This window comes from Mobula birostris, chromosome 5 (assembly GCF_030028105.1).
Source record: "Mobula birostris isolate sMobBir1 chromosome 5, sMobBir1.hap1, whole genome shotgun sequence".
In the NCBI taxonomy this organism is placed as follows: Eukaryota; Metazoa; Chordata; class Chondrichthyes; order Myliobatiformes; family Myliobatidae; genus Mobula; species Mobula birostris.
This window is the reverse complement of record NC_092374.1, coordinates 20,694,737-20,719,022: the sequence shown is the minus strand read 5'-3', so window position 1 is coordinate 20,719,022 and position 24,286 is coordinate 20,694,737. Positions and strand designations below refer to the sequence as shown.

Genomic DNA, 24,286 nt, shown 5'->3' with positions numbered 1-24,286 from the left:
GGCGACGCTACATTGTATTACAGCCAACAAGCCGTCTACCTGGAGTGACCACGTCATGTGGGTTGAGTACGCCCACAACTCTCTGGTTAGTACTGCCATCGGAAGGTCTCCCTTCAAGTGCTCCCTTGGGTACCAAACCCCGCTGTTCCCCGTGCAAGAAGAGGAGATTACGGTGCCGTCTGTTCAGGCTCATATCGATCGGTGCCGCAAGGTTTGGGAGGACACACACACAGCCCTGCTCAGATCAGCCGATCACAATAGGAGGATTGCCGATCGACACCGGACTCCTGCGCCTGAGTAGCGACCTGGGCAGTTGGTGTGGCTTTCATCCAAGACATCCCTGTCAGAAACGAGCCTAAGAAACTCACCTCTTGCTTCCTGGGACCTTTCAAGGTCAAAAGTATCATCAACACCACAGCAGTCCGACTTAAACGACCAAGATCTATGCACGTCCACCCTACTTTTCATGTTTCCCAATTAAAACTACTTTCCATCAGCCCCTTGTGGCTTCCGACTGAAACCACTCCATCCGCCTGGATCTTCGACAACCATCCGGCATATACCGTCCGGCGGCTACTAGATGTGCGCCATCGGGACAGGTACCTCCAATACCTGGTCAACTGGGAAGGGTACGACCCAGAGGAGCATTCCTGGGTTCCCTGCTCCTTCATCCTGGACCCCTCCCTCATCCAAGACTTCCATCAGGACCATCCGGACAAGCCTGGAGGATCACCTGGAGCTCCCGTTTGGGGCGGGGGGGTGCGGTGTACTGTCATGGACCCGCCCGGCAATTCCCCATCCTGCTATTTCCTCCTTTATCGGGCCTTAATCTCCTCGTCTGATTTCCAATCATTCCCAGTTCCACTAATTACAGCACACCTGCTTCCCATTAGTGAACATAGGATAAAACTCGGGCGACACAGCTATGCTTTGCCAGTTCATTGGTCGACTCTAGTGTGAGTAAACCTCATTTCCTGATTCCTTGGGACTGTCAGTTCTAAGCTCCGCATCATTTCCTGGATACTCTATGTAAACCTTGTCTCCATGTAAAGACTCTTGGATACCGGTTCCCGGTTCACGGCGGTGCTAACGCCTTACGACTCTGCCTCCGCACCTGTGTCTTGCACTTGGATTCGTCCTCAGCCTCGTCCTTGCAACACCTTCATTAATCATTAAAATCTGGATCAGATTTGTGAGACATGCTTCTGCACATCTACTGTATTGTTGTGAACAGAATACCCACCATAGACCTAAATTCATTCTGAGGTGAGACAAAATGAGAGACACAGCACAAAAACAGGGCCTTCAACCCACTGAGTCTGTGCTATCCTTCTACCTCCATATTTACTCTGATTTTACCCTAAACCATTCTATTCCTCCCACTATTTCCTATCAACTCCACACATAATCTGTGATTTTTTTTTCCACACACAAGGGGCAATTAACAGTGACCGATTAACTCCTGAATGTGGACGTTTCTTGAATGGTGGAAGGAAACTGCAGCACCCAGAGGAAACCAGTGTGTCCACAGGGAGAACATGCAAACTCCACACAGACAGTACCAAAGGCTTGATCCAGGGTCAGGAGCTATAAGACAGCACTGTACCGGACGCAACATTGTGCTGCACTTATCTCCGTGCAGAGAACCAAATTAGATTGTTGCTTTTAGTATTAAGTAATTAGTGAGTCTTGTAGTGAACATTAAAAATACTTCTAATTTGGGGTATGCCTTTATCTTTTTCCCGCACTGATTGATTTAAAGATTAGGTATATCTGTCACATGGACATCAAAACGTATAGTGAAATACGTAGTTTGTGTGAATGACCAACACAGTTTGAATCTATGCTATGCTGAATATATCTATTTGCATAGATATCTAAACAGATGCGAAACTATACTGTGATCCTCACTTGGATGATTCAAGCACTGCTCTTATGAGGCCTCCAAAAGGACCACAACATTGTCGTAGTGTTTGGAGGCTTGTATGCCTCAATGACCTGGAGGGCTACATTTTCTGGAGTCGGGGCCTTGTGTTTTGACTCTTGGTAGGGTCACCCATGCCAAACAGGTCAAAGGGTAGAGGCCAGACTAAGAGTTATCCACCAGTCCTCCAGATTTGGTAGTTCAGTTCAGGGTTAACAACCCTGACTGGCAAAACAAAATTGTTGTGGAAACAGCAATGAAGAATCCTTCTATATCTGTGTGCAACAGTATTCCTGAGTTTCCACCTGGGACTTGCATGACTGACAGTAGTGAAAACCTAGAGGAGGCTGCTGGTATGATGAAGAAAGCCATGAACACTGCCAAAGCCAAGACCAAAATTGGTTTTGATGGCTAAGGAAAAACAGAAATGGAGTACCTTCATTGTTGAATACCAGCAGCGTAACGATCATTAAGAAGAAATTATTATGAAACAAACGGAATGCATACAAGTCCTTTGAAAGCTCAACTGCTAAAAATACCACAGTGGAATATAAGAACCAAAAGAGACACAAGAAGGAGACATTGTAAGCATATGTTGTTCCATATGCCAGCTGTTTAATCACTACTTAGATCAGAACCTCGTGTATTTGTGGATCCACTGAGCCTTTGTGAATCAAATCCATTACATTCTTGAGAAGCCCATACATTGATCAATTGACAGAGACTGAGTGCATTGCAGAGGCAGCCCAGGCTGTCGTGGTTATCTGCGGCAAAGTGCACTTACCACATCTTATCCAGAGAAGGACAAGAGCCAGCAACAACATTATGCCACTTGACACAACTTGATCCAGTCATTCTTTGTGAATCTAAAACCATGCAATGCAATGAGGGTAGTGCAGTAGTGCTGAAGTTAGCGTAATAATTCACAGCTCCCGCAATTGGCGATCAGGGTTAAATTTCTGCTGCTGTCTGTAAGAAATTTGTTCGTTCTCTCCATGACTGTGTGGGTTTCCTCCAGATGCTTTGGCTTCCATCCACATTTCAAAGGCTTACGGGATAGGTTTAGTAAGTTGTGGGCATGCCATGTCAGCGCTGGGAGCATGGCGACATTTGTAAATATTCAAACCGTGTATTCAAATGATGCATTTCACTGTATGCTTCGATGTCCATGTGAAGATATACCTAATTTTTAAATCTTTGAATCAATCAATGCAGCACAGAGCACCCCATAGCTAATGATAAAAGAGAAGGCCTGTCTTTGAATGATAGATCCAAATCCCCTCGAGAACCACTTCTGCGTATATAATAGACATACTGGCAATGGTATGATGAACAGGACACTTTTTTTGAGTCCAAGTGGTAGTTAAATACTATGATTTGCATCTTGCTTCATGATGCACATACCCAAGAATGTTCTGAAATTTAAGATAACAATTATAGAATCCCATCTCTTGACCTTTGAAAATGCTTTAAATAGCTTGTTTAAGACTTGCGGCAACTGCTATAATGTATTACAGTTAGAAGTTTTTTGGTTATTTTTTAATCTTCTGGCAGTGGATCAGTCATGATTGTAAAGAGTGGTTGAGCAGGCCGGATGGGTCTGTTGGTCCAGGTTTGTTTTGGCCAGAGGGTGGTGAATCTGTGGAATTCATTGCCACAGACGACCATGGAGGCCAAATCATTATGTATATTTAAAGCAGAGGTGGTTAGTTTTTTGATTATTAAGGGTATCAAGAGTTATGGGGGAATGCAGGAGAATGATGTTGAGAAGGATAATGTATCAGCCATGTTGGAATGGCAGAGCAGGCGCAATAGGCTGAACAGCCTAATTCTGCTTTCATTTCTTATGGTCTTATGCTCTATTCCTGTTCCTATTTTCTTCATTTCTGATGTTTACGAGTTCTTGTGTTCTTATGAACACAATGGAATTGCTTCATTCTGAATTATGGGTTCTTCTTGATAGCATTTCAAAGGAAACCAAACTGCACAACTTGCTGTTACTCTGTGGCTACCTCTGTTCAAATCTTTTAACTAGCTCTACACAGATGAGAGGGTTAAAGTCTGGCACCTAATTAGTGGGCTGGGGGGGGGCAAATTTCTCCATAGCAAGGTATGAAAATATGTTCCATCCTTAAATAGAATGTAGGGCATTTATCTGAAACCTTTGAAATCCTTGGTTAAAGATTACTTAAAATGTAAATTTTAAAAGCCTAGTCCCGAAATAAATATTCCATTCAGCCATGAAATATTTTCTTAGATTGTAGGATGATTCAGGGTAAACATAGGCTTTAATTGAAGAAAATAACTGCTCTGAACGTATAATTTCTTGTGTCAAATCAACAGGGTTCACTTGGCTTGGTGTTTAACTGAGCTTTTAGCTCTGTTTCCCTTATCCAACAGCTGGAAATTATAAACATTTTACAGGATATGCAAAGTAGATTTGCTTGTCCAATAAAGTGGAAAACAACGTTTGTTAATTAAATAAACTAAACACTTTGACATGTTTAGAAATCAGGCTGACAGCTATATCGTCACATTCTTGCTCTATTCTTTAAAACAAATTGCTGTATGATTTGGTAATGGCCTAAGATAAATATTCATAAGCTTATTTTTTATCCTTACAAGAGCACAGCGTAATGCTTAAATGAAAGAGAACATTTATGTCACACGTCCAACCTACCAACATGAAAGATTTGTGACAATGTAGTTACTGAGATGATATCTGAGGCAAGGCAGCCAAAATTGCTTTGCCAAGTTTCCACGGCACAGTTTATGCATGCAAGACAGGCTATCATGTAATACAGTATCCTTTTTAACCTCTTTATTGTCAGTAATAATTAAGTATAAATGGGAAACATTTGTCTTTTTTTTTGAACAATTTACCACATGAATATCTTGTTCCTTCACAACCCTAAAATGATTTATTTCAGAGTGAAGTTACTTATTTTCACTTGTGTAGCCAAAATGTGCAGATTATCACAGCAATGTCTTATGGGAGTGTGAATGGGGGAGTTTATCAGCAGAGAGAGACTTTACAGTGCCTGTCCACAGACCTTTGCAAGCAGCAGGCCAGATAAGTAAAGACACCCACAGTCAGCATGGCAGGAATATCAAGCCAGACCTGTATTTGGCCCCAGATGTAGGAACATGTGTAGATCTTATCCTCACACCACAGGAATAATGTGGTAATGCTGGAGAGGTTATAGAAGATAACTGCAAGGAGGTTGCCAAGGATTATGATTATGAGGAGAAAAAATCAGACTGGGTTGCTTTCTTTATAATAAGTTATTACCCTACAAAAGTCAGGCTTCTGTACTGACAATTGCCACAATTCTGAACTGATTCCATGTCCTACAGACTGACTTTTAAGGATTCTTTGTAACTCAGACTTATTTCTAGTTGCACAGTTTGTCTTTTGCATATTGGTTATCAATCTTTGTTTATATATACAGTGGATTCTGGTTAATTGGGGCAACCACAAATACTAATTGAGAAAATAGCCAGGGTTCCCTTTGCTTATTTGGGATACTCTGCCACTAATTGGGACAGAAAACTGCTACCAAACAGTTTCTAATCAGCATCAGTCGCGTGCACTTGTGCAGTTGTTTGTCACGACACTGTATTTAGAATGAATAGCGCCAGTTGTGTATATTTGGGTTCAAAAAGCACAAATAGATGGCAAGAAATAAGCAGTAAAACATTTTGAAATTGTTTTCCTCACTGCGGTTTCAAGCATTCAGGCTTGGAGATGTCAGAAATGGCCAGGAGTGAAAATGAAACAGATTCCTCTCTTCAATAAGATAGTATCTATGAAGAATTTGAAGGTATTAACAATCATCTTGAATGTTTCAATGAAAATTAAGATTTGGAGGATGCAATTGTCGATAGCATTGTATGTAGGTAGTCTATTATCTGTACTAGGTGGCTGCACTGATTTTGTTAATTTACAGTCAATTACAAAAGCACATCAGCATACACTGCAGGAATTCCTCTCTCAAAAACTATTAAGAACTAATACACAGTTTTATAGTACTACAGGATTATTGATATTGTTCTAATTTGTTCTGTATTTCATTTAAATACATAATGATTACTCAGTTAAACTGTAAGTTTTTTATGTAACATTTTATCTATTTGCATGAAACCTCAGCTAATTGGGGCAGCCACTTAATTGGACCAAAATGTACTGGTCCTGGTGTGTCCCAATTAATTGGAATTATCTGTATAATTTTTTTGTAAATTCTATTATATATTTTTTCCTAGTAAATATCTGAAAGGAAACAAATCTCAAGGTGGTATATATGGCAACATACAGTTTATGGACTTGAATAGTAAATTTACATTGAACTTTGAAGAGAGACCAAGGGGAGATTTAATTCAGTGGTAGAAAATTGAGGCCTAGATATGGGTAGGTAAGCGGAAGTGTCTGAGAGCTGCCACTTAACCTCAGCAAGGTAGAGATACTACAATGGCATCCCCTTTGTCTGTGGGTTTGATGTGGGTGGGGATTGGTGCGAAAAGAGTAGAGGGCAGTGCCTTCAGAGAAAGTAACGTCATCCTGGTGAATCATCTCTGCAATCTCTCAAGTGCAATCACATCCTTCCTATAGTGTGGTAACCAGAAGTGGCATACTACTCCAAGTGAGGACTAACCAGAGCTTTTTATGTAGCTGAAAAATCAAATCTTAATATTATATTCTGCGCTCTAACCAATGGAAATAGACATGTCTTAATCTTTTTTCACCACTCTTGTCTACCTATTCACCACACTTAGGGAACTATGAACTCGAATCCTAAGATATCCCTATATTCATCCCCATTCCTGAGCTTCCTACCATTTACTGTACATGCCTTACACATACTTGACATTCCAAATGCATCAACTTGTACTTGTCAGGATTAAATTCCATCTGGCAAGACTCTACCCACCTTTCTACCAGATCTGTTTCCTGTAGCAACCTTGGACAACCTTCCCCACTATCCACAACATTCTCAGATTTACTGATTGTTAGTGCCACATTCACAACATCTTCCATCGTATCCAGGTCACCTTCAAGGAGCAGTGCCCTAGAACAGTGGCATCCATCATTAAGGACCCCCATCACACAGGAAATACCCTCTTCTCATTGCTACCATCAGGAAGGAAGCACACACTCAATGATTCAGGAACAGCTTCTTCCCCTCTGCCATCTGATTTTTGACTGGTCATTGAAGCTACGAACACTACCTTTCTACAATTTTATTTCCTATTTTTACACTAGTTATTTATCTATTATACATATATAGTTTTCTCTATTATTATGTATTGCATTGTACTGCTGCCACAAAGTTAACAAATTTCACAACATCACGGCGTACGCTGGTGATATTAAATCTGATTCTGATTCAAGTCATTAATGTGTATCAGATATAGTAAAGGTTGCAGCCATACACCATTAGTCTCAGTTTTCTGGTTAGAAACACTACTTTCTGCCTCCTATCATAAAGCTAATCTTGGATCCAACTAGCCAGCTCGCCATGAATCCCAGACACCTTAATCTTCTGAAATAGCCGATTGTGCAGGACCTTGACATTTGTTTGATAGAAGTCCATTGATACAATGTCTTTCTCCCTGCCTTCCAAGTTACCTGTTCTAAAAATTCATTCAAATTAGTGAGGTAGGATTTCCCCTGCAGAAAGCAATGCTGACAATCCCTGATCAGCCCCTACCTTGTCAAGTATACATAAACCCTAGCCCTTAAGATTTTCTCCAATAATCTACCTACTCCTGATGATGTAAGGATGAATGGAAATCAATAGTGTTTGATTAACATTTGAAATATAGCATTCAAGTTATTTATAACAGTGTGTTAAAATACAGATCCATATTTCCTTGAAAGAGACGTTACAGGTAGATAGGATTGCAAAGAGAGCTTTTAAAATGTTGGCCTTCATAAATCAAAATATTGAGTACAGGAGTTGGGATGCTATGTTGAATATTTATAAGGCACTTGTGAGGCCTGATTTGAAGTATTATGTAGAGTTCTGGTCACCTGCCTACAGGAAATATTTCAATAAAATTGAAAGAGTATAGAGAAAATTTACAGGGATGTTGCTGGGGCTTGAACACCTGAGTTATAGGGGAAGTTGAATAGGTTAGGACTTCATTCCTTAGAGCATAGGAGAATGGGAGGAGATTTAATAGAGGTACACAAAATAATGAAGGGAATAGATAGGGTAAATGCAAGCAGCTTTTTCCCACTAAGGTTGAGTAAGATGAGGCTAGAGATCATGGGTTAAGGGTGAAAGGTGAAATGTTTAAGGGCAACATGAGGGGGAACTTCATTCAGAGAGTGGTGAGAGTATGGAACGAGCTGCCAGCAGAAGTGGGATTCTGGTTCAATTTCAATATTTAAGAGAAATTTGGATAGGTACATGGACGGGAAGGGGTATGGAGGGCTATGGTCCAGGTGCAATCCTAGGCAGCATAATAGTTTTAGCATAGACTAGATGGACTGAAGGGCCTATTTCTGTACCATAGTGTTGTATGATTCTATGACTCTACAACTTTTCATGACAACAGGGACATAGCTTATTATGTCAGATATCTGCTTGTGAAGTAATATTTAAAACACATCCATAAAATATGCATGACTAGAACTGCAGAAGCAAATAGAACTTCAAGAAAAAAAAAGACACAATATGAATATAAAGTGAAGAGCAGTACGTATTTTTATTAATAAAGGAACAGAGGTGTTCTTAGGTTAGAAAGCACTCAAACACCAGTAGGTTAATAAATTCCAATATTAACAATAACTTTCAGTACATAAGTTCTTTAAATAAATTGAATTCTCTACTGGCCTGGGTGGAAATTAAATCACATTGTCTGGAACGTTAATCCAAACCCCTACCTCTCTCTGATGCTCTTTGTAGAAGTGTGTAATTTAACTCTTGTATGTTATCAAGATTATGATCAGATTTTTTTTACATGAACATCCCAAAGTGATCCAAAGAGTCTTTCAATAACACAGAGCCTATCAGCTGCAAATCGTTCAAAGCCACACTTTAGTGTCTGAATTGGTCAAATACTTGAATTGTGTAAGTAGGCTGAGCCAATTTACTTACTTAACTTTATTGTCGCCAAACAATTGATAATAGAACGTACAATCATCACAGCGATATTTGATTCTGCGCTTCCAACACCCTGGATTACAAATGTTAAATATTAAAAATAGTAAAAATTAGTAAATATTAAAAATTTAAATTATAGATCATAAATAGAAAATAGAAAAATGGAAAGTAAGGTAGTGCAAAAAAAACCGAGAGGCAGGTCCGGATATTTGGAGGATACAGCCCAGATCCGGATCAGGATCCGTTCAGCAGTCTTATCACAGTTGGAAAGAAACTGTTCCCAAATCTGGCTGTATGAGTCTTCAAGCTCCTGAGCCTTCTCCCGGAGGGAAGAGGGACAAAAAGTATGTTGGCTGGGTGGGTCGTGTCCTTGATTATCCTGGCAGCACTGCTCCGACAGCGTGTGGTGTAAAGTGAGTCCAAGGATTGAAGATTGGTTTGTGTGATGTGCTGCGCCGTGTTCATGATCTTCTGCAGCTTCTTTCAGTCTTGGACAGGACAACTTCCATACCAAGTTGTGATGTACCCTCGAAGAACACTTTCTACGGTGCATCTATAAAAATTAGTGAGGGTTTTAGGGGACGTCAAATTTCTGTAGTTTTCTCTGGAAGTAAAGGTGCTAGTGGGCCTTCTTGGCAGTGAACTCTGCTTGGTTGGACCAAGTCAGGTCATTTGTGATATTGACCTCAAAGAACTTTAAGCTTTTGACCTGTTCCACTTGCGCACCGCCGACGTAAATTGGGTCGTGTGGTCCGCTACTCCTTCTGAAGTCAACAACCAATTCCTTTGTCTTGCTGACTTTGAGGGATAGGTTATTGTCTTCGCACCATGTCACCAGGTTCTCAATTTCCTCTCAGTACTCAAACTCATCATTACCCGAGATACAGCCTACAATTGTTGTGTCATCAGCAAACTTATATATTGAGTTCAATGGAAACTTGGCTACACAATCATGGGTGTACAGTGAGTACTGCAGGGGGCTGAGTACACAGCCTTGTGGGGCACCGGTGCTCAGAGTGATTGTACAGGAGAGCTTGTCCCCTATTTTTGCAGCCTGGGTCCTGTCTGTGAGGAAGTTGAAGATCCAGCTGCAGATCTGAGTGCTAAGGCCCAGGTTCTGGAGCTTGGGAATCAGTTTATTTGGAATGATGGTATTAAAGGCAGAGCTGTAGTCAATGAAAAGGAGCCTTATGTATGCGTCTTTAATCTTCAGGTGTTCTAAGGAGGAATATAGGGCCAGAGAGATGGCATCTGCCGTTGACCTGTTGCTCTGGTAGACGAATTGCAAAGCGTCGAGTTTGACTGGTAGGCTGTGGTTGATGTGTGCCATAACCAATCTCTCGAAGCACTTCATAGCAATTGATGTCAGAGCCACAGGTCGATAGTCATTCAGGCATGCCACCTTGCTCTTCTTCGGCACTGGGATTATTGTTGCCGCCTTAAAACACAAGGGGATCTTAGACTGAAGCAAGGAGCAGTTGAAGATGTCAGCAAACACTCCAGCTAGCTCGCTTGCACAGGCCCTGAGAACCCGTCCCGGGACACCATCTGGGCCCGTTGCCTCCCTTGGATTTATCTTCAGGAAGGCCCTTCTAATGTCCTCCTCGGTGATGATGAATCTCGATGCCACCAGGTCCGGTTCATCCGGAGGGAGTGGGACGCTCCTTTTCTGTTTGAATCTTGCGTAGAATACATTAAGTTTGTCAGGAAGAGAAGCGCCACAGTTATTGATATTCCCAGCCTTTTCTTTGTGCCCAGTGATCTCATTTAGACCCTGCCATAGTCTACTAGCATCCCTCTGGTTAGCCTGGGCTTCCAACTTGGCTTGATATTGCTTCTTAGCACCCTTAATGGCTTTCTGGAGTTCCAGATTCCGTGTAGCGACTGGTAGCCCCGGACCTAAAAGCCGCAGCTCTAGCCTTTAAAAGGGACTTGACCTCATAATTCATCCAAGGTTTCCGGTTAGGGAATACCCGGGTCATCTTGTGAGACACACGGTCCTCCGTGCATTTCCAAATAAAGTCCGTGACAGCTGAGGCATACTCATCGAGGTTAGCTGCCGAGTCCTTGAATACTAACCAGTCCACCGATTCAAAGCAGTCACTGAGGACCTCATCCGTTTCCTCTGTCCAACGCGACACTACTTTTGACACCGTGACCTCCCGCTTCAGTTTCTGTTTGTAAGCCGGGAGGAGGAGTGCGACCTGATGGTCTGATTTTCCAAAGTGAGGTCGTGGGACGGAACGGTAGGCATCCTTGACTGCTGTGTAGCAGTGGTCAAGTATATTCGGGCCTCTAGTGGGGCAGGAGACATGTTGGTATAACTTTTGGCAGTGCCTTTCTGAGGTTAGCCTGATTAAAGTCCCTAGCTGTAATGAGCAAAGCCTCCAGATACCTGGTCTCAAGTTCACTGATGTTGGCATACAGTATGTTCAGAGCATACTCCACGTCCGCCTGGGGGGGAATGTAGACCGCTGTCAGTATGACCGAGGTGAATTCCCGTGGCAGATAGTAGGGACGACACTTCACTGACAGGTGTTCCAGGTCCGGGCTGCAGGTGCTTGTCAGTGCCGCTGTGTCCGAGCATCACGCAGTGTTGATCAGTAGGCAGACACCACCTCCCCTCGTCTTGCCCGAAGACGCCACTCGGTCCATCCGATGGATCGAAAATCCCTCTGGTCAGATGGCACAGTCGGGGATGGCAGGGGAAAGCCAGGTCTCGGTGAAACAGAATACACACCAGTTTCCCTCTCTTTAGGTTTGGGTGCCCCAGATTGTTGTCTGCTTAACTGACGATCTCTGTTTTCCTCACCAGGGTCATATGAGCAGTGAGCTGGAGCAGCAGTTACGTTCTGTATCCAGTGTGGATGAACTCATGATGATATTTTACCCTGAGCACTGGAAAATGCTGAAATGCCAATCAATGAGAGGGTGGCCACAATACAGGGAGTCTGGTCTCGGCACAGTAGCAGAGGAGCCTGTGTCATTTGCAGCAACTTTTTACAACCCTGAGATTCTAAAAAGTAAGTCATACCTCTGAAGGTGAACTTTTTTTGAGTGGGCAGTCAAGCTTTCGAATGAAATGCCTGTAGTTTTAAAGTGCTTTTCAGTAATTTTATAACATCCACTTTCTTACAGTTATATTCACAGATACATGAGCAAAGTTTTCAGATACTTAGTGAAACAGAAAACAGATGGTGCCTGATCTATTGAGTGCTTCCAGCATTTTTTTTGTTTGTTTTGTTTTAATTTCAGACTTCCAGCATTTTCAAGTAGATTTGAACCCCCTTTAGTCTGGAAGGGCTAAATGCAGGTTGTTGCTGATAGTGGTGATTGTCACAGATTGATAAAATATAGGCTCATGGAGGTTTTTTTTTCATTTCCCATCCCACCCATTCTGGGAATGGTCTTCCTGCTTACAAACCCAAATATGCAGTGTGAATTTCTTCTAAACTTAGTTAAATAAAAAACCCTTTGAATACAAACAAGAGAAAATCTGCAGGTGCTGGAAATCCAATCAACACATGCAAAATGCTGGAAGAACTCAGCAGGCCAGGCAGTATCAATGGAAAAAAAAATTGTGATGAAGGGTCTTGGTCTGAAACATCAACTGTTTACCCTATTCCTTAGATGCTGCCTGGCCTACTGAGTTCTTCCTGCATTTTGGGTGTGTCCCCTTGAATACAATCTTGTTTCACTGACAAAGGGGTTCAGTTCTGAATTTCAATGCTGCCTGTGTGGACTTTGCATGTGGACAGCATGGGCTTCCACTGGATGTTTCAGCTTTCTCCCACTTCCCAAGGAAAGGTCATAAGGCCATTTGGCCCATGGAGTCTGCTCCATTCCATCATGGCAGATTTATTATCCCACTCATTCCCATTCTCCTGCCTTCTCTCCGTAACCTTTGACCTCCTGACGAATCAAACTGTGCTTTAAATATACCAATGACTTGGCATCCACAGCCATCTGTGGCAGTGAATTCCACAGATTCAACACCTTCTGGCTAAAAAAATTCCTCCTCTTCTCTGTACTAAATGGAAGAGCCTCTATTCTGAGGCCGCGTCCTCTGGTACTAGACTCTCCCACTGTAGGAGACATTCTCTCCACATCCACTCTATCTAGGCTTTTTAACATTCAATAGATTTCAATAAGATCCCCACTCATTCTTCTAAACTTCAGTGAGTACAGGCCCAAAGCCATCAAATGCTCCTCATCCACTAATCCTTTCATTCTCAGAATCATTCTCGTGAACTTCCTTTGGACCCTCTCCAATGCTAGCACATCTTTTCTTAAATAAGTGGCCAAAAACTACTCATAGTACTCCAAGTACTCCAAGTGCAATTTAATCAATGATTTATAAAGCCTCTGTATTACATACTTGTTTTTTGTTTGCTAGTGGGGGAGCTGGTGCTTTGCTGCTCCTTGTGCGTGGGAGGGGGGAGCTGGAGGGATTTGGGGTTCTAACATTTAATTGTCATCCATTCTTTGGGACACTCCTCTGTTTTCGTGGATACTTATGAAGATAAAGAATTTCAGGATGTACGTATATTGTATACATTTCTCTGACATTAAATGTACCTACTGAAACCTATTATACTCTAGTCCCCTCGAAGGGAATGCTTTCCTTACCACTGACTCAACCTGCAAGTTAACCTTAAGGGAATCCTGCACAAGGAATCCCATGTCCCTTTTCACTTCTGATTTTTGAATTTTCACCCCATTTAGAAAATAGTCTACACTTTTATTCCTTCTAGCAAAGTATATGACCATACACTTCGCTTCGCCACACTATTATCCCATCTGCCACTTCTTTACCCATTCTCCCTAACTGCCTAAGTCCTTCAGCATGCTCCCTGCTTCCTGAATGGTACCTGCTCCTCCACCTATATTCGTATCATTTGCAAACTTAGTCGCACGTTATTCAATTCCATCATCCAAATCGTTGACATTTAATGTAAAACAAAGTGGTCTCAACACAGATCCCTGTGGAACACCACTATTCATTGGCAACCAACCAAAAAAGGCCCCCTTTATTCCCAACCTTATGCCTCTTGCCAATCAGCCAATCTTCCATCTATGCTAATATCTTTCCTGTAATACCCTGGGCTTGTTAAGCAGCACCAAGTATGGCACCTTGTCAAAGGGCTTCTGAAAATTCAAGGAAACAACATCCACTGACTCACCTTTTTCTATCCTAACTGTTATTTCCTCAAAGAATTCCAACAGATTTGTCAGGCAAGGTTTCCCCTTAAGGAAGCCGTATTGGCTTTGGCCTATTACAAAAGATATGCAAGTTGGTAGCTTAATTATCCACTGTAAATTTCCACTGGTGTTTATGTACATTACTGTTAGATTTTGGGGAAAGTTGACAGAACTGTGAGGAGAATGAAGTGGGATTAATGGGGCTAATGTAAATAGATGGTTAATTTTAGGTATGGATTTTATAGACCAAAGCACCTATTTTCCATCCTCTATGATGCTTTAACTTTAATGAGCTCTATGTACAGTTTCATGCTCACATTTGAGTATTTGTCTGATTTCAGTTTGTTTTTTTAAAGTTTTATGATATTTATTTTAGGACAGTTTCTTGTTATGTCTCCTTATCTATCTTCATCTCTTTAAATGGAATATAACCTCTTAAGTATCATATCTTAATTGACCATGTCTGAATTTTCAAGGCAACCTTGATAATGCATCTATAACAGCAAAGTGTTTTGACTCCTTTATTTGATTACACATCAAACCAAGATAAGAGAACAGCCCATGTTTACATTTTGATGAAGCCATTGCCAGGATTGTTGACTTAGCACAAGCAAAAGGTGTTTGGAACATAAGGGAAATAGAAGCCACCAACTCCATGTGGGTTTCCTCTGAGTGCTTTGGTTTCCTCCCACATTCCCAACTTGTGCAGCTTGGTAGTTTAATTGGCCAATGCACAGGGCCTAATGCCATGCTGTATCTCTTTATCACTCCACAGTCACATACCTGCTTTCTCTCCTCATAACTTTGATGCCTTTTGTGTCTTCAAATCTAAAGAAATTTCTCGTCATTTCACTCCTACATTTGCATGCTCTTCTCATGAACACGTGGGTTTCCTCTGGATACTCCAGTTTCTTTGCACATTCCAAAGGCGCATCGGTTAGAGTTAGAAAAGTTTAAGCATGCTGTGTTGGAAGCAAGTGAGACTTGTGGGCTGGCCTCAGCATAATTCTCAGATGAGGTTGGTCATTGACGCAAACAATGCATTTTACTGTACATTTTGATGTACATGTGACAAATAAAGTTAATCTTTAATCTTGTAATCTTTGCATATCTTACCACATTTTCAGACGTGACATCAGTGACCAGCAATGTGCCACAAGGATCGGTGCTGGTTCTGCTGTTTTCCATCATTTATATTAACAATATGGATGAGAATGCAGGTGGTATAGTAAGAATGTATAATTTCTTACTACAGAATATATAGAATGCTTGTAGACAACACTAAAATTAGTGCATAATGAATAGTGAAGAAGGTTATCTAAAATTACAACAGGAGTTTGATCGACTGGGCCAGTAGTCCAAAAAAATTACAGATGACATTTAATTCAGAAAATTGCAAGATTTTTCATTTTGGTCAGACAACCCATGGCAGATTGTGCACAATGAATGATAGGGCCCTGAGGATTGTTGTAGAGTGGAGAGACCCAGTGATACAAGTACATCTTTTTTGAAAGTGGCAAACAGGTAAGATTAGGTAGTGAAGAAAGCATTTTTCAGTATGATGGTACAGATGAATGGGTGGCTGAGGAAGTGGTGAAGGGGACAGGATTTCAGATTTCTGGATCATTGGGATCTCTTCTGGGGAAGGTATGACATGTACAAAAAGTATGGGTTATTTCTGAATCCAAAGAGAACCAATATTGTTGCAGGTATGTTTGCTAGAGGATTTTAACTAATTTGGCAGGGTGATTGGAAACAAAGTGATAGGGCTGAAGATGGGACAGTTGATATACAAGTAGACGCAGTGTGTAATGGGACCGTGAGAAAGGACAGGCAGACGATAGGGCAAAATTACAGTCAATGGGATGAGATGAAGCATAACAGGGGAGCAAAACTAAAAAATGTGATGAATACAGGACTGAAGGTGTTATATTTGAATGCGCACAGTATGCAGAATAAGATAGATGATCTTGTAACGGAGTTAGAGATTGGTAAGCATGACGTTGTGGGCAACACTGAGCCGTGGCTGAAGGAAGATCATAGTTCAGAGCTTAACATCCAAGGATACACATTGTATTGAAAGAGCAGTTAGACCGAAGGAGTGGGTTGGCTCTGTCGGTGAAAAGTAAAATCAAATCCTTAGAGAAAGGTGACATAGAATTGGCAGATGTAGAATCCTTGTGTATGGAGTTAAGAAACTGTAAGGATAAAAAGACCCAGGAGGGAATTATATACAGGCATTCGTGCAATAGCCAGGATATAGGATATAAATTGCAATGGGAGATAGAAAAGGCATGTAAAAAGGGCAATGTTATGACAGTCATGGGGATTTCAATATGCAGATAGGTTGGGAAAATAAGCATGTTAGTGCTGGATAACAAGCAAGGGAATTTGTAGAATGCCTCTGAGATGGCTGTTTTGAGCACTGGGAGAAAGGCAATTCTGGATTGGGTGTTGCATAATGAACTAGATTTGATTAGGGAGCTTAAGGTAAAGGAGCCATTAGAAGACAGTGAGCATAATATGGTAGAATTCACTTTGCAGTTTGAGAGGGAGAAAAAGTGTCAGATGTATCAGTATTACAGTTGAGAAAAATGAATTACAGAAGCGTGAGAGAGCAGCTGGCCAAAGTTGATTGGAAAGAGACATTAGCAGAGAGAATGGCAGAACAGCAATTCAGAAAGGTGCAAAAAAGATACATCTCAAAAATGAATAAGTATTTTAAAGGATGGATGAGGTAAACATGGCTGACAAGGGAAGTCAAAGACAGCATAAAGGAAAAAGAGAGGACATATAGTATAGCAAAAAAAGTGGGAAATTTAAGGATTGTGAAGCTTTTAAAAATCAACAGAAGACATAAAAGTCATAAGGAGAGAAATGATGGAATATGAAGGAAAGTGAGCCAATAATATAAAAGAGGAAAACATAAGATTTGTTTCAGATAAATAGAGCGGATATCAGACCATTGGGAAATAAAAGTGGACAGGCAGTAATGGGGGACAAAGAAACGGCAGATGAACTTAATATGTATTTTGCATCAGTCTTCACTGTGAAAAACACTAGCATTGTGCCAGCTATTTGTGAGTAACAGGGGGCACAAGTGAGTGCAGTTGCTATTAAAAAAGAAAAAGGTGCTTGGGAAGCTGAAAGGTCTAAGTGTAGATAATTTCCAACACCTCCCTCCACTTTCTCAATCTCTGTTTCTCCTTCTCTGGAGACAAAGTGTCGACTGAGATATTTTATAAACCTACCGATTCCCACAGCTATCTTGACTACAACACTTCCCACCCTGTCTCCTATAAAAATGCTGTTCCCTTTTCTTAGTTCTTTCATCTCAGCTGCATCTGTTCCCAGGATGAGGCTTTCCTTTCCAGGACATCAAAAATGTTCTCCTTCTTCACAGAGCGGGGTTTCCCTTCCTCCACCATGGATGCTGCCTTCACTCGCATCTGCTACATTTCCTATAAGTCTGCACTTACCCCATCCTCCCACCACCTTGACAGTGATAGAGTTCCTCTTGTCCTTACCTACCACCCCACGAGCTTCCGTATCCAACATATCACTCTCCACAACTTCCACCATCTCCAAAGGGATCCTACCACCAAACATATCTTTACATCCCCCTCCCTCCGCTTTCCACAGGGATTTCTCCCTCTGTGATCCTCTTGTCCATTCACCCCTCCCCACTAATCTCCCTCCCAGCACTTATCCTTGCAAGTGGTCAAAGTGCTGTACGTGGCCATTCAGCTCTTCCCTCACCTCCATTCAAGGTCCCAAACAGTTCTTTCAGGGTGAGGCAACACTTTACCTGCAAATCTCTTGGGGTCATCTGTTGTATCTGGTGCTCCTGATGCAGCCTCCTCTAATGTGGTGAGACCTGTAGTAAATTGGGGGAGTAATTTGTCAAGCACCTCTGCTCCATCTGCCTAAAGCGGTAGGTCCTGGTCACCAAACATTTTAATTCCAATTCCCCTTCCCATTCAACATATCAGTCCATGGCTCCTCTTCTGCAACAATGAGGCCACCCTCAGGGTGGAGGAGAAACAGCTTATATTGCATCTGGGTAGCCTCCAACCTGATGGCATGAATATTAATTTCTTCTTCTGGTAAGAATTTTTTCCCTCGCCTTCCCTTCTTCTATTTCTCACTCTTGCCTCTTACCTCTTCTCACCTGCCAATCACCACCCCATGTTGCCCCTCCTTTGGTCCACTCTCCTCTCAGATTCCTTCCTCTCCAGCCCTTTACCTTTCCCACCTGCCTGGCTTCACCGATCACCTTTCAGCTATCCTCCTTCCCCTCCCCCCACCTTTTTATTCTGGTGTCTTCCCCCTTCCTTTCCAGTGTTGAAGAAGGGTCTGGGACTGAAATGTCGACAATTTGTTCATTCCCATGGAAGCTGCCTGACCTGCTGAGTTCCTGCAGTACTTCGTGTGTTTTGCTTTGGATTTCCAGCATCTGCAGAATTTCTTGTGCTAAAAATAGATAAGTCGCCTAGATCAGATTGACTATACTCCAGGATTTTGAAAGAGATTGTGAAGGTATTAGTAATGATCTTTCCAGAATCACAAAATTCTGGAAGGATCCAGAGGGACTAGGAAATTGCAAATGTCTGTCCACTTTTTAAGAGGGGATAAAGGTTGAAGAAAGGGGAGAAGGGGAGATAGGGCAGATAGCCTGACTTCAGTGGTTGGGAAGATGTTGGAGTCCATTATTAAGGATGGGGTTTCAGAGTATTTGGAAGCACATGATAAAATCAGACAAAGTCAGCATGGTTTTGTTAAGGACAAATCTGTTGAAATTCTTTGAGGAAATAACAGGTAGGATAGACAAAGGAGAGCCAGTGGATATTTTTACTTAGATTTTCAGAAGGCCTTTGACAAGATACCACTCATGGGTCTGCTTAACAAGATAAGAGCCCATGGTATTACAGGAAAGATACTAGCACAGACTGGCTGACTAGCAGGAGGCAAAGAATGAGATTAAAGGGAGCCTTTTCTGGTTGGCTGCCTGTGGCTAGTGATGTTCCACAGGGGTTAGTGTTGGGACCACTTCTTTTCATGCTGTATGTCAATAATTCTGATGATAGAGTTGATGTCTTTGTGGTTAAATTTACGGAACATTCGAAGACAGGTGAAGGGGCAGGTAGTGGTGAGGAAGCAGAAGGGCTTAGATAGATTGGGAGAATGGACAAAGAAATGGCAGATGGAATATAATGTAGGGAAATGTATGGTCATGCGCTTTGATAGAAGGAATAGAGGTGTAGACTATTTTCTAAATAGGGAGAAAAATTCAAAAATCAGGTGTGCAAAGGAACTTTGGGGTCCTTGTGAAGGATTCCCAACAAGTTAACTTGAAGGTTGAGTCGGTGGTTAGGAAGACAATTGCAATGCTAGCATTCATTTTGAGAGGAATAGAATGTAATAGATAGATAGATACTTTACTGCTCCCAAAGGAAATTACAGGGTCACAGTAGCTTTACAAGTGCACAGATATAAATATTAGAAGAGAAGTAAAAAGGATAAAAAAAAAAGTTACCATTAACAATTGAACAGGAAGGGGTCATTACTTTCCCGGCTATAGGTTGACTCATTACAGAGCCTAATGGCTGAGGGTAGGAATGACTTCATATAGCGCTCTTTGGAGCAGCACAGTTGTCTTAGTGTGTTACTAAAAGTGATCCTCTGTTCAGTCAAGGTGGTATGCAGAGAGTGAGAAACATTGTCCAGAATTGCCAGGATTTTCCGTAGTGTCCTTTGTTCTACCACAGCCTCCAGTACGTCCACTTTGACTCCTATAACAGAGCCAGCCTTTCAGTCAGTTTATTGAGCCTGTTGGCATCACCCATATTGATGCCATTGCCCCAGAACACCACTGCATCGAAGATTGTACTGGCAACAACAGAATGGTAGAACATGTGAAGGAGAGGCCTTCATGCTCTCCTCAGGAAGTAGAGGGGACTCTTGACATTCTTGTACATAGCCTCTGTGGTGGTGCTCCACTCAAGTCTATCATACAGGTGCACCATAGGTACTTCTAGGTCCTCACCATCAATAGTAACAGGGAGCAATGCAGGCTTAGTCTTCTTAAAATTCATTTGTCTTACTAGTGTTGAGCTGCGGATGATTCAGCTTGCACCACTAAGCAAAGTCTTCCACCAGGGCCTTGTATTCATCCTCCCATCCTCCCGTTGTACACCCAAATATTGCTGAGTCATTAGAGAATTGCTGCAGTTGAAACAAATCAGTGTTGTATCTAAAGAATGTAATATTGAATTTCTATAAGGCATTGGTCAAACTGCACTTCAAGTATCGTGAGCAGTTTTGGGTCTCAAATATAAGAATAGATGTGCTGGCATTGGAGAGGGTCCAGAGAAGGTTCACGAGAATGCTTCCAGAAATGAAATGGTTAACTTACAGTATGAAGAGTGTTTGATGGCTCTGGGTCTGTACTCATTGGAATTTAGTAGAATAAAGGGAATCTCATTGAAGCCTATCGAATATTGAAAGGCCTAGAGAAAGTGGTTGTGCAGAAGATGTTTACTAGAGTGGGTGAGACAAGGACCAGAGGGCACAGCCCCAGTATAGCTGTTCATTTAAAACAGAGATGAGGAGGAATTTCTTTAGCTAGAGGGTGACGAATCTGTGGAAGCCAAGTTATGGAGTATATTTAATGTAGAGGTTGGTATGTTCTTGATTATTTAGGGCGTCAAAGGTTACAGAGAGAAGGCAGGAGAATGGGGTTGAAAGGGATAATAATTAGCCATGATGGAATCGTGGAGAAGGCTTGATGGGTCAGATGGCTTAATTCCATCATTCTGTCATTCCATCATGTCTGATTTATTATCCCTCTCAATCCCATTCTCCTGCCTTCTCTCCATAACCTTTGATGCCTTACTGATTCTGCTCCAATGTCTTATGGTCCTATGCTTCTTCAGATTTGGCACAGAAACCCAATTTACCTTTAGTTAGCATGTTTTATATTCACATCAATTCACAGTGCTGAATATATGGAGCTTATATTGGCAAGAGTGGTAGAATTTCACTGGGGTTAAAGTTCTGAACCAATTTCCAAGCTGCCAGTACAAACAAGATTTTGGCCACGAAGCAGTGACTTGATAACCAATTCAACACAGGATTTGCAAGGGCATAAGTAAAAAGGGGAAAAGTTACTTTCTGCAAGTTAGGTATAGTGAATCATAAGCGTTGCTCTCTTGAGATTGGATAATGATTTTATTTAGATTGTACACTGGAGATTTTTTTTATTCAAGAGTGCTTGTCTCGTCATGGTCTGGCACTGAAGAAGTATGCAAACCTCATTGAATATTAATACATTTTTAATGCAGAATTCCACTAACTGTGAATCATTGAATTAATGAGACACTATTGGCCCATATCTGTACCTCCATTGACTGAAATGATGCTCCTGCACTCATTCAAAAACCCTTTTGCTTCAGAGATATAATTGATAATCAGATTATTATAACCTCAAGTAACGAAGTACAATTAAATTCTTTGATTTTCATGCCTTCCATACAGATCATTTCAACACATCGGTACATTGAGGGAAAAGAATTGACAGAATAAAGTGTTCCAGTTGCATAGAGAGTGCAGTGCAGGCGGTCAATAAGGTGGAAGGACATGATGAGATACACTGTGAAGTCAAGAATCTGCCTGCTGCACAAGGGGTCCATTCAACAGCAGAACATAAGCTGGCCTGGGTTTGGTGGTATGAGCTTTCAGAGTTCTGTACCTTCTGCCTGGTGGGGTGTGGGGGAGACCATAAGATACAAGAGCAAAATTAGACGATTGGGCCCATTGAGCCATTTCATCATGACTGATCCAATTTCCCTCTCAGCCTCAATCTCCTGCCCTCTCCCCATATCCCTTCATGCCCTGGCCAATCAGGAATCTATCAACCTCTGCCTTAAATATACATAAAGACTTGGCCTCCACAGATTCACCACTCTCTGGCTAACGGAGGGCAGGAGAAGAGAGAATGTCCAGGTTGGTAGAGGTCTTTGATATTGTTGGCTGGTTTACCAAGGCAGTGAGGATGTAGACAGAGTCCATGGAGGAGGAAACTGGTTTCTGTGATGTGCAGAACTGTTTCCATGACTGTCTTGCAGTCTCAGGAAGAGCAGTTGCCATCTTGAGCTGCTGTGCACCTGGATAGGACGCTCTTTACTTACAGAATTTCTTTAGCCCTCAAAGCAAGTAGAGGCGCTGGTGTGTTTTCTTGGCAATGGTGCCTATGTGACGCTTACTTATTATGTGTGAGATCGATGTGAGTAGCCATTTTTACTTTTTGTACTCATCCATTGGAGAACAAGGATAGGAATACCATCAGTGTCCACTTTTAAATACCTCCTGCACCGAATAAAGTGGACACTAAGTGTATGTTCATGATCTTCTGTTGCTGTAGCCCATTCTTTTCAAGGTTTGACGTGGTGCATGTTCAGAGATGCTCTTTGGCACACCACTATTGTAACACATGGTTATTTGTGTTATTGTCACCTTCCTTTCAGCTTGAACCAGTCTGGCCATTCTCCTCTCACCTGTCTCATTAATGAGGTGTTTTCGCCCATAGAACAACTATTCATTGGATGTTTCTAGTTTTTCACACTTTTCTCTGCAAACTCTAAAGACAAATGTGCATGAAAATCCTAGGAGATCAAGTATTTCTGTGGTACTCAACTTCTGGCACCAAAAATCATTCCATAGTCAAAGTCGCTTAGATGACATTTCTTCCCCATTCTGATTTTTGGTCTGAGCAGCAACTTAACCTCTTGACCCATGTCCATATGCTTTCATGCATTAAGATGCTGCCACATGATTGACTGATCCCACACCACTCCCAGGGCGCTCCACCCTCACCATTCCCAACATCCTTTGCTCCCGCAAGATCTACAAACGCTCTCCTCTCTGCATTGACAAATACAGTACCATGCAAAAGTCTTAGGCACCCTACCTATATGTGTGCGTCTAAAACTTTTGCACAGTATTTTATGTCCAAGGACCTTTAGCACTTTCTTATACCAATATGAATGTTCTTCCATTGACTATATTCTCACCTATTCCTCGTGTCCCACAAACCCATTAAAACCTATTGGTCTCTGTTTTGAGTGGAAGAATGAACAGGGATATGAACTCCAAATACTCACAATTATCTGAGCAAGACCTCATCCAACTGCTTATCATGGCCCGCTGTCTCCCAGTTCTAGACTAAACAGAGATATCCTTTCAATAACCTTGCCTGGTTATTCAACTACCAGCAGTTTAATGCTAGGGCACTGGCTAATCTTTGTCTATCCTTGTGGCCGGTGAGCTGCCCCTGATGCCTTGACTTAAGTAGGGAGGGTAAATAATGGAATGGAGGTTTGTCCATAACTTGCTGGGTTTGCCAGATCAAAACCAGTGACATCATCTGCTCCTTAAGATACTTGAGGCTTAGAGCTGCCTCCATTTGAGCAAAAGCAGGCCATTTAGCTAAAATACTCATTAGAAGCTAGCTGTGGAATGGATATCTATCCTTGACCAGGATTGTCAGACACTTTGTATAACAGCAGCTCCTGATGCACTTTCTGTATTTCTCAGCTTCACTCTCACAGAGAGCAGCAACGTAGAGTTTTAGAGATGGACTACAATGCACAATGCTCCTGTGTTGTGTGTTTGGCAAAACTATCTATACCAGAGGCTCCCAACCTTTTTTTTAATGCCATGGACCAATACCATTAAACAAAAGGTCCATAGATCTCAGGTTGGGAACCCCTGATCTAGGGAGAGATTCTCACTATCATGTCCAGGGGCATGCGCTTTCTGAGGATGCAGATACATCAAACACATACACGCTATGCTCACATGTGTGTTCTTAATAACTATGAGGCCAGTCAGGGGTCAGGGCGGTACCTTCCTAACTGTCTCTAACCCCAGCTTGCACTCGCACTCGCCTGGAACGTGGCATACAGAATAAGTTCAAAATTAAAAGCCCATTTAGAGATGATTGTCAAAGAAGGATGAAAATGTATTAGATATCATTGCAATGTTGCATGAG

At 41.9% G+C, this 24,286-nt stretch overlaps 1 protein-coding gene across 5 annotated transcripts in view; it reads left to right on the top strand.

Annotated features, from left to right (window-relative positions):
- Positions 1–24,286, top strand: part of vegfc (vascular endothelial growth factor c) — a 224,409-nt gene that overhangs the window by 121,011 nt on the left and 79,112 nt on the right. For all 5 annotated transcript variants that reach the window (XM_072257682.1, XM_072257686.1, XM_072257684.1 and 2 more), the window contains exon 2: positions 11,849–12,056. In XM_072257682.1, coding sequence (XP_072113783.1) covers positions 11,849–12,056 — 208 coding nt within the window. The remainder of the gene's footprint in view (positions 1–11,848; positions 12,057–24,286) is intronic.